This window comes from Taeniopygia guttata, chromosome 2 (assembly GCF_048771995.1).
Source record: "Taeniopygia guttata chromosome 2, bTaeGut7.mat, whole genome shotgun sequence".
NCBI classification, from domain to species: domain Eukaryota; kingdom Metazoa; phylum Chordata; class Aves; order Passeriformes; family Estrildidae; genus Taeniopygia; species Taeniopygia guttata.
Genome location: NC_133026.1, coordinates 100,996,847 through 101,008,151, shown reverse-complemented (window position 1 = coordinate 101,008,151; position 11,305 = coordinate 100,996,847). Strand labels below are relative to the sequence as shown.

Here is an 11,305-nt window from a genome sequence, read left to right as displayed (position 1 = left end):
TGTGTACCAGGCTGTCAGCCTTCCCAAGTCTACAATTCTTTCTCAGTAGCTGTTGCAGCTTCTGTAACATCTTTATCACTGGAGGCACAGATTTCTTTTTTTTTTTTTTTAAAGCTGCCGCTAGTCAAATACATACTGTTTCCAAGCTACAGCTCGCTGCTTTGGCATCACACTTCAGTGCTTAATTTGGGTCAGGTGGAAAGTAGAGAAGGATGGAATATATTTTTTCCTGGCCCATCTCCTACCTGAGCAATGGAATTCAATTCTCAATCATAAATGGCAGTGTGTGCGTAGACACTCTAAGGAGGGCAGAGTTTTTGACTTGATATAAAAGTACTGCCTTATAATTACTTCCTGTCTCTATTACTATGTGTAATAGGAACTCTGCAGTTAATGACAATAAATTTAGCTAAATAAATTGGAGAGCAAAATCTCAGGTAACATGTTCAGAAAATACCAGAGATGGGTGTGTGCTTCCTATTCTCAATGGCTTTTAATTAGTTTTTGAAAAGAAAAGCCTCTTTTAAAAAGTTGATTAAAATGTAAACAAGTAATTAAAGCGTTACAGTTACTGACTTTTGTCTCATTTAGATTTCTGGTTTGCCTCCTTACATGTACATGTTCTGATGGTAATGATGTTTTAAACAGTTGTTTTGTATATACTTTGATGGTCCTGGTAATATTCTACAGATGGAGAAAGAGAACAGGTGGAAATTTTTATTTAAAGTTCCTAGAAGCAAAAAGGAAGAAGATAAATTTTGAGAAACCAAAATAAATTATTAGGAAATTGGTGATTATTTTCATTAGAATTAAAGTGTAAGAAAAAGCATGAGTTTTGCTCTAAATAAGAAGATACTCTAAGCAATTCATTTTTCTTGTCTGAAAAATCTCCAAAGCAACTGTTTTATTTAATTACTGTCACTTGTGTGAATGTACAATTTTGATAAAACTTTTCATGTTTCCTTTCAGAAAAACATATTGTTTAAAAAATTAGTCATAGTTCAGATTTAACTTACCGATAGAATTTGCTTTTGTACACAGTTTAACGATTTTATTTAGTCGCCATTGAAAATTGCAATCACAATAATTCCTGTTACAAATACCATAAAAAGGAGAATTGCTAAACCAAAGATCATTTCATTCTCAGAAATGAGTGTTTGTTTCTTGTACATGTTGTCCAACAAAGTGAAAATAAAGACTAGGCTTAGTCTCTCTGAATTATTAACAACATGTTGTTATGCCTATAATGCAGAATTTGATAAGCAACTGTAAAATTATTTTTTTGTCATGTTTGTTTTGCAGTTTTTTCCTTCAATGCTCTAACAATTCTCTGTTAACCAAATTTTTACCTCATCAATTTACATAGAGAGAAAGTAGATACCCTTTCTTTACTTATTCCTGTGTTACAGATATCCTTTTTGTAGGTCTGTGTGGAGACCATATATTTAGCTCTGACATGCTAAGACTCGGAATGGTTGGTGTATGGAACAGTATGTTTACTGTTCTCTGCATTGGAATTTTAATGATGCGCTGCAGTTATCTGATGAACTTCAAACGTGCTGTAGGTGGGAACTAGGAGATGGTGTGCTAAAACCTTGTTTCCACAGCCTTGTCTATCTATTGTAATTTACAGCCCAGGTCACCTAAAGCTGTGAGGATATTTATGTACAAATACAAAACATAAAGTAGGAGACATCAGGTCAGTTTAAAATTGAAGGAAACAAATCTCAATCTTCTGACAGAGAAAATTTCGATTGTACTTGGCTCTGTTGCCTTTCAGATTGTTCCAAGTTCTACAGGGTTCAGTCATCTTTATTTGTATTGCCTCCTGGGAGGAAGTATCAGGATGATTCACTGCCAGCCTTCAATGGCTGTCTAGCAGATGTATTTCTAGTAAAGGAGATTCTGTCCGGTCTCCCTGGCATTGCTGTAGAAACTCAGGTGGTAAAATCTAATTTTAGGGGTATTACCAGAAACTTGTTTTCAAAATGCATGAAATAGAGCATTAGAGCAGGCCGGTTTTTTGGATGACATAAAAGAGTGGAGGAGGACAAATTGGCATTGAAGGTTTATGGAATGAAGAGTTTGATGCTCTTGTTGTAGTTGTTCTGAAGCATGCAAGGCCTGCAGGAAAGTTGCTGATGGGTTTTGATGTGTTGGAGATGGGGAGGGCATGTCTTGAAGATGAGCTCTAGCCAATCAAACCTGCTCTAATGGCTGGCTCCAAGTGAGGTGGAGCAGAGGCACAAGGCCAAGTTCTGTCTGGCTTTTCTGGGTGATTTCTCAGACTGAAGCAGGCAGGGCCCCTTTGTTTCTCTCTCTTCTGTATGAAGTCTTGGCCCTTAAGAAAACAGTTCAATATTTTGGTTATGCAAAAAACAGAGAGCACCTTTTTTTTGTGGTGTTCAGTTTCATGCTCTGTTTTTGCAAGCCCAACGTATGTGTTTGTATTTTCCCTACACAGTTTTTTGTGTTCTCTTTAGTAACAATTTTTTTGACTAGAATGTCTGAGAGGCCCCTCTGGCTGTTCCTCCCTCAGAATCTTTAAGTCAGACTTTTTCTTCTCAAAGAAACCAATTTGCTTTGTCTCGATCCAGTGCTGGTTTCACAAGCTGGATTTCCCGTAGGTGATGTGCAACTGCCCAAATCCTATGTTCAGACTCCTAAAGATCTGAGGATCACTCTTCCCAAGTTTCCAAGAAGAGAGGAAAAAACAGATCATTCCATAAATTACTGTAACCAAACCTAACATTTAGCTGTACATTTTGGCAGATGCTGCTGGGCTGGGCAGGAGTGAAGAGTTTATGAATGTATCCAGAGGCAATAGGGATCTCTGGGGTCATGGAGACCTGTTAGTGTCACACAGGTCTGAACATAATCTTGTGTTCAGGGCTGAACATAATCTGCTGAAACAGAGTTCTACATGTATATAAAAGTCCACACAGCTCTGCTGTCTAGATGATCTGCTCCTTGTCAGGTTATTTCTGTGGTGTTGATTCTTATTTCTGTTGTGCAATTAAACTGTCTGTAAATTTAAGGGAATAACATTTTATAATATTTGAAATGTAGTGACGTTACAAGGGTGAATGGCTTCAAACTGAGAGAGGACAGGTTTAGATTAGGTATCAGGAAAAAATTCTTCACTGTGAGAGCGGTAATGCTAGACCAGGTTGCCAGGAGAAAATGTGGATGCCACATCTGTGGAAGTGTTCAGTGCCAGATTGGATGGGGCTTGAGTAACCTGGTCTAGTGGGTGGCATCCCTACACATGGCAGGGAGCTTGGAACTCAATGACTCCTGAGGTCCCTTCCTACCCAGACCATTCTGTGATTCTGTGAAATTGTTCAAGTGATATGGATGCTTGCCAGCTCAAGTTTTTATTTCTGGAAAATCCAGGAGCATAAACCCAAAGCTTATTTAGATTCTCTCTTGCATCTTATTCGTGTGCTTTTCTGTAAGCAAAATAATGGAGATTTTGGGAGATGTTTTGTGTTTAGTAAAAATTAAAGCTTGATATTATTTTCAAGCATTCTTGTCTTATGTTATTGAAAGACAGTGACTGCACTATTGTACTGTACCATGAATGCAAAGTCTTCAGGAAAAGCTAGAGTATAGGGGGTGTATTTTAATACTGATGTTTTATACAAAATGGCATATGCCATAAACGTTGCTGGTTTGAGAGCCATACTGTTTTCACTAAGAAAAAGGAAGTGTATCCTGTTCTGTAGTTTGAAATGTGAAAAAGTTGAATGTCATTTTATGCCATATAATAATTTAAGGAATGAACTGCAATCAGGTATTCAGATTATGTTCTATAATTCCAGAGACACTGGCTAACTTCCAGTTGGGAAAAAAAATTATCCTGAAAAAATTTTCCAATATAATAATAATTCAGGCATTTCTGATAAATCACTTTGTTGCTGGAATGTATAGGTGCAAGATTGATACTAATAGTCTAGTTTAATCTATAGTGTATCTGTATTTCCATGATGGATTTATTACTTCTTGACAGTTGAAGGATCTATTTTATTGAAAAGAGTTATTTATCTTTCTGCTTGTGTTATGTACAAGGTAGGGTATAGTAACTGCAGGTATGTATTTGAGCTGTGGTTTTTGAGTATCAGTGGTAGTAGGCAGTGTTTCATGTAGTTTGAATGGGTCTTTCCAAAGCAGTATCAGTGCTCTTACATCTGTCAGTTGTTAAAACTCATGCTGAACTGTCAGATAGAACTGGGATAAAGGAAAGTAAACTTTAGGTGGAGCCTTAAAACTCCCAAGAAGTTTATTAGTTACTTCTCAAAAAGCATCCAATTTCTGCAGTTGCCAGGAGGGCTCCAGGTGCCTTGTCAGTGTTTTTCATACAGCTCAGACCAGACAGTAATCCTGGTTGTTTACTATAATTGACGGAAGATGCAAAATGTTTATAGTATAGCAAATCAGTAACAGCATTGATATGTCACTCAAGTTTGTGATTTTTTAAAATTACTTTCTTTTCAAGGAATAAAGTTTTTTTAAAACTTATTTGAATAACTGACAGGAAGAAACACTTTTTCAGGCTACTGTCTGGGTCTCTAGTCTGCTTTTTGTGCTTTCCTGTGTTCTGCGTGATTGCAAGATTAGGAGTATGGTTGGTTATCTTTCGGCAATATAAAATGCTGTTGCTATTGTTTGAATATATCAAGTGGTTTGGAGTGTTTTTAGCAGTACTTTTTTTTACTTTGCTCTTGCATTTTACTAGGCAGTTTTTATCTTCTCAAAATGAACAGCTGTGTTTTAAAGAGCCTTTAAAATAGGAAGCAAGTTGTATTCTTCCTATATTCTACAGTATAGCCTTTTAAAAAGAACAGCTATGGAATGCTGATAATGACTGGTTAAAAGCACTAAACAGGTTGAAACTCCATTTTCACTTGGGTTTATTAATTTTATGGTATGGAATCCTTAAAACTTTTTACTGCAAACACACTGAATTCACATAATTAATGGAAAGTAAAAAGCATATTTCTTTAAAAATGCCTTGTTTATTGTTTTTGGGGTTTTTTTAATAGATCACATGAGCAATGCTAAACATGTTAAATACATGTTCACTATATTATTTATAAAATTTGTTCCACAGATTACACCACCTCCATCACTGTCGGACCCACTTAAGGAACTATTTAAACAACAGGAGGTTGTAAGGATGAAACTACGTTTACAGCACAGTATTGAAAGGGTAAGACTAATGTATTTTTTATGTCCTGGATTTAAGCTTTAGGATTTTTTGCCTTTTCAATGGAGAGGCTACATTTTTCTCAATTTAACAGTGTTTAGAAGTAATCTTCTTTCTATCCAAATGTATTAATTGGAGAAACTTTGAAGTGGGGGGGGGGGGAAATGGTTTGAACAGCTGTTTGCAGAACCCTCAAGTTGGTAAGACAATACCTTTTTCATGTTAATTGCTCTGAGTTGTGTCCCAGATTTATCCTAGAGCCAGTGGGAAGGAAGCTTCACACTAGTTTTGAAAGCTAATGATGGTTGTAGACTTCAGAATCAAATTGACTGAGTTAAAAGAATTGAAGATACAGTAAATTCTGTATTGAGAGGAGACATGTGTGGCTCTAAGACTAAAACATGTTTGGCAATATTCTACTCAGAAACTGCCTAGAATTATATTAGAACTACATCTGTAGGCATCACTGATTTTGCGCACAGAAAAAGAGAAAATATTCCTGGTTTAGGAGTATTCTTTAGTTTTAGGTTGCCCTTTTTCCTTGGCAACCTAGCTTCAGATGCCAGTATCATGAGCCAGATAGCTTGTGGGCACAGGCAGGGCCCCTTTCTGACACGGGTGTATCATAAGGATTTCCATGTAGTTATACAAGGAGCTGCCACATCAAACCCAGTGGGATACTTTTTCAATTGACAATTTCAATGTGATTTAACAAATTCATCTGAGGGAGGGGTTTTACTTGAATTTAGTATTTCAGTGAAGAGTATAAAATACAAAGCACAGAAATTGTAAATGTGGTTCAAATTCTGAATGAAAAGAAATCAGTTGCAACTAAAAATATTGTGGCCAGCACGGCGAGGGAGGGGATTCTGTCCCTCTACTTGCTCTGGTGAAACCACCCCCTTGCCCCCAGAGTGCTGCATCCAGCCCTGGGTCCCCAGCAGAAGGAGGACATGGACCTTGTTGGAGTGAGTTCAGAGCAGGGCCAGGAAACTGATGAGAGGGCTGGAGCACCTCTCCTTTGGAGAACAGACTGAGAAAGCTGGGGCTGTTTGGCCTGGAGAAGAGAAGGCTCCAGGGAGACTTCATTGGGGCATTTCAGTACTTAAAGAGCTTATATAAAAGACGGTAAGTGACTATAATATAACATAGGCAAATAGTGATAAGACAAGGGGAGGTACAGTTGTAAACCAAAAGAAGAGAAATTTAGATTAGATATTAAGAAGAAAATCTTTATTGTGAGGTGGTGAGTCACTGGAACAGGTTGCCCAGAGAAGCTGTGGATACCCCATCCCTGGCAGTGTTCAGTGCCAGGCTGTGTGGAGCCCTGAGCAAACTGGTCTAGTGGAAGGTGTTCTTTTCCTCAGCTGGAGGGTCATAAATAGATAATCTTTAAGGTCCATTCCAGCACAGACTCAATGATTATAACCAAAGGAAAGGTGGTCCTTTTCCTGTTTTCTGAAAATAAATGTTTCAATTAGTGGTCATTTTTATGAATGTTTAACTTACAAGATGTATATCTATATGTTGATATCTTAATTAGGAAAAGCTTATTGTCTCTAATGAGCAAGAGGTTTTACGTGTTCACTACCGAGCAGCCAGGACCTTGGCTAATCAAACTCTGCCCTTCAGTGCCTGCACTGTGCTGCTGGATGCTGAGGTGTACAACGTGCCTCTGGATGCTCAGGTAAAGATTTGTCCTTCACAGCCTCAGTCAAAAAGGTCTTGTTAGCCTGGCTCAATCATTCAGAGAGAATTCTGTTCCCATAGCAACATTGTCATTGATTTGCCTGGAATTAAGATTATGCCCACTAAAAGTTGTTACTTATATTGGGCCTCAGTTGGGTGTACAGTAATAGGAGGAGATATATGTATGTGTGTGTGGTTTTTCCATTTTGTACCATGTGTGGTTTTCTTTCACCTCCAGGAATTATGAGAAGATAAAATAAGAAAATTCCTCTGGTAATTTTGTTATAAAAACCAGATTTCAGTCATAAACAGAACATGTTTTTGAAGCTTACGAATATAGCTTAAACAAGAGCAAAGAAATTATCAGCACAGAAGATGACATCTATCAGTAATCCAGATAATTGGAATGCAGTTAATGTGTGAAGTGATGAAATTGGTTTATGAAATCTGGAGATGTTTTGTGGATGTATCCACATTATGCTTTCCTCCTCTGTACAAGGCAGTCACTAGAACTGTACCATCAGAAACAGATGACCAACAGTGAAATGTGAATGCCACCAGATGAAATAGTTTTTTTCAGAATTATTTCAGGCTTCCTATGGCTTACCTGTGCCCTGTTCAACATGTTATATGTTATATGTTCAACATGGGTATTTAGTCCTGATTAAAACATAAAATAAGCAACGTGCTTCACGATCTGTTTATGTTGTATGGACTGTCACTCAAAAATTGGCTGCAGCTGTATCTCTAAGAGAAAATAATCTCATTGTGTTGATATTTTGTGGACAGTTTTTCCAACTAACAAACACTTTTGAACCAGCATTTGACACCTGTTACAGTGGCTGTGAGAAGCACAAGGAGGAAATGTTGATGTTTTGGGTGTAATAAAAGTGTTGATGCATTGAATGTTGGGCATTTTAAAATGAAACACATACATTTCCAACATATGAGAGATTTTACATTAGTTCTGCAGCCCTTTTTAGAATTATTACAGCTTCCAGTGTTTCTTCAGTCAGTGACTACATTTTTCGCCAGTCCTTAAAGAACTAGAGCTATGCCCAACAAGTTGATTCAGCAGGAGATAGCAGTTTATGGAGACTGTATTGTCTCATTTTAAGCTTCATACAGATAAATTTTTAAAGCATAATTTCCTTAGTACTTCTAACTGATAGGGCAAAAATTTTTCTCTTCCAAAATTCCAAATATACTTTGTTTTATTTCTGCTCCAGTTCATAAGCCTTGAGCTTTTTAGAGATGAGGGATACATGAGTTGTGCACATAACTGAATTTTTGTAGTAAACATTTTACAGTTCATTTTAAGTAAGATGATTCTGTATTTTAATTTTGTGAAACAAAAGGAATCTTTGTTGGGGGGGAAGTTGAGGTGTTGTGTGTGCCCCCCAAGTATTGTCTTTTTTTCTTTGCTATCTATATAATAACAAGAGCAGTAATAAAATGCCTCTCCTTCCCCCTCACTACTTCAACAGCTTTGTGTTTCAGTCTGTGGTAATTTTTCTTAGGAAATTACATTGCATATAATGTTCAGCAAATTATGAAATAATTTTATTTATGTAATCGAAATCAATGTTTTATACTACCCACTTGATGGTTTGATTAAAACTTGTTTAATGGGAAGAATGTAGATGCATAAGAAAACATTGTCTTGTAATACATTCTGCCATTTTCCTGTTACCCCATTAGCAAATACTAATTTTGTTCTCTAGAAAGGTCAATCTTTGCACATTTGGTGGGCTTCTTTTTGTTCTTTCTGCCTCAGTGTACAGATTCCTGCAGTGTCTTGTTTTCTCCCTGAAAGAGGAACAGCAGCTTCTTGTATTTAGTGGTTATCATTTAAATGTTAGATTGGCATAGTCTGGCTTTAGGACTATGCATAGAGTATATCTAGTTTTTCACAGTGGGCAGATGCGACATTCCATATCCTTTTGAAAAAGTTGGAATTAAAAAAAAAAACTATTTCATTAAGCAGGATGTAAGACAGGTCTGCTCCATTTTTAATCTCCTTTTGGGGATTGTGATGACAAAAATATTTTTAATTGCTTTCATACTTGAAAGTATAGTCAGTTAAATGAGGCTGCTTAATATTTTCTTTATTAATGTTTTTTTGCTTTTCCCTGAGGGCTATCAATTTGATTTGTTACAGAATTTTAAAGAGAAAAAAGACAGTAATTTTGTGGAAGGATCTGCCTTTTATTAGTTAAGACATTAAGGTATAAATCCTTAAGCCTCCCGTTCTAAATTTCAAAATCAGAGCATAGTAAATAGCTTGAGGAAATCTGAAAATACCCATTTTTAGTGAGCAGCTGGCTCACAGTGGAAGTGTTGGTCAACATTTATACTTTCATATACCTTTGTACTTTGAATCTGTTTTTCCATGGGAAGCAGTGTTTGTGGGATTGTTTACTATTTATGTCCCACAGAGTAGGTTTTGTGTTTTAAAGTATGTTTCAGATTGAATCATAAAGTTTTAATCAATTTTTGTTTTTTGCAGACTGATGACAGCAAAACATCGGTGAGAGATCGATTTAATGCAAGACAGTTCATGTCATGGCTGCAGGATGTTGATGATAAATTTGACAAATTAAAGGTACACTTCTTAGTTTTTCCACTTTAATTTTGGTTTGTTTTTTTTATGTCAGCATGGAGATGAATAAAGAATAGATTTGTGTGCAGTATCATGGGCTTCTGTGGAGGCAACACAAAGGAAGGTCTGTCAGTATAGAAAAAAAACCTGTCTTTTGTTGCCGTGTAGTGTAATGGACAATACCGCAAATTTCTAAATATATAATGGGAAAATTATTTACTATCACCAGAGAGGCTCTTCGCGATATTTCCTGTGTTCAAACTTGATGAATTTTTTTTTCAAATATTTCAATAACTTCTGTCTCAATTTTAAACCAGACGTGCCTTTTGATGAGGCAGCAGCACGAAGCAGCAGCGCTGAACGCAGTGCAGAGACTGGAGTGGCAACTTAAACTGCAAGAGCTTGATCCTGCTACGTACAAATCTATCAGCATTTATGAAATTCAGGAGTTTTATGTTCCTCTTGTTGATGTTAATGATGACTTTGAATTGACACCCATATGACAACCAGCACCATCTGGCTCACCCCTCCCCGTGGACAGCTAGAGACTGAGGTGCAGTGATGCACAAAGGTATTTTTCTTTTGAGACAGAGCACTTAAGTCTGTGGAATACTACCTTTCTCCATAATTCAGGTGTTCCTACAGAGAAGTGTGGCACAGACACTCGTTCAAACACAGAAAATGGATGCTGATTTAAAATTCAGATTCCCAGTAACTGCTGTTATCTGTGTTTTAAAATTGCCTGTAGCTTTAGGGCTTATTGCTGAAAAAGATTACAAAACCTGGTGAGTTTACAGCGCTGGAAGCTGTTAATAACTAAAACATCCACCAAAAAGCAAACGATACTTAAAATCTGCTATAAAGCTTTGTATTATGAAACTTCAGTAACATTGAACTCCCACAGAAAAATGATGAGAAAACCTGTGGAAGAAAGTGTAAGACTTGGAGGAAAAGAATCAATCTTACTATGTTTTGTAAATTACTGTACAGATTTCTTTTTGGAAGAAGATGAAGTATTGTCTTCATTTTTAAATAATTTATTTTATACATATTGTGCAAATGTAAATAGTCTTGTAATTAATGTTCAAACCTGTATAAAATAGATATTTTAACTGTAAAACTGTTTTTGTCTAATGTTTTATTGGACCAAAGTTGTCGTTTTTATTAAGTGTAGTGTGTTCCTGGTTGGCAGTTCCTTTTTGTATGGCATGCATTTGATTTAGCTGCTTGTTTCATCACCATAACTGTAAGAGGATTGAACTGTACTGCATGCTCCACAGGACTCTCAACTCCTTCCCTTCAATAACTGATACCTAAACTGTTGTAATATTTACAAAATCATACTTCATATTAGTCTGCTGTTGTAATGCCATACCTATGACTTCCTATACTGAAAATATTTTTGTGTAAAGCAAAAAAAACCCTTTTGCTCTTATATGGTGGTCTCGTAATAGAGCCTATTTTTTTCCAACAAAATGCCTTTGAATTAAAATTCTTAAATTGTATATTGTCTATTTTAATATTAATCTATGGAAGGGATATGTAAATAGTTGTAAATATAATACTTAATAAATTTTATTGGTCATGTTATTAGTTGGAATTTCTTAATGTTGGAACACTTGATACATCAAACCTTAGCATTCCTGGAATATATAAGGAGACTCAATGGAAAAATTCAAAAAAAATCTCCATGTTGTGAAATTCAATACTTTTTTATTCTTAGTACTGTAAATGAGCAAACAGTTAATTATTTATTAGTAGGAGGTTACAGATATTCATGAAAAAGATTTGTTATCCTCCAGGCA

General features: G+C 36.2%; 1 protein-coding gene across 4 annotated transcripts in view; it reads left to right on the top strand.

Moving 5' to 3' along the window:
* Positions 1 to 11,090, top strand: part of ANKRD12 (ankyrin repeat domain 12) — a 59,216-nt gene extending 48,126 nt beyond the window's left edge. For all 4 annotated transcript variants that reach the window (XM_041714694.2, XM_030265980.4, XM_072924493.1 and 1 more), the window contains 4 exons: positions 5,114 to 5,212; positions 6,753 to 6,896; positions 9,408 to 9,503; positions 9,818 to 11,090. In XM_041714694.2, the coding sequence (XP_041570628.2) occupies positions 5,114 to 5,212; positions 6,753 to 6,896; positions 9,408 to 9,503; positions 9,818 to 10,003 (525 nt within the window). In that variant the 3' untranslated portion in view covers positions 10,004 to 11,090. The remainder of the gene's footprint in view (positions 1 to 5,113; positions 5,213 to 6,752; positions 6,897 to 9,407; positions 9,504 to 9,817) is intronic.
* Positions 11,091 to 11,305: the final 215 nt, after the last annotated feature.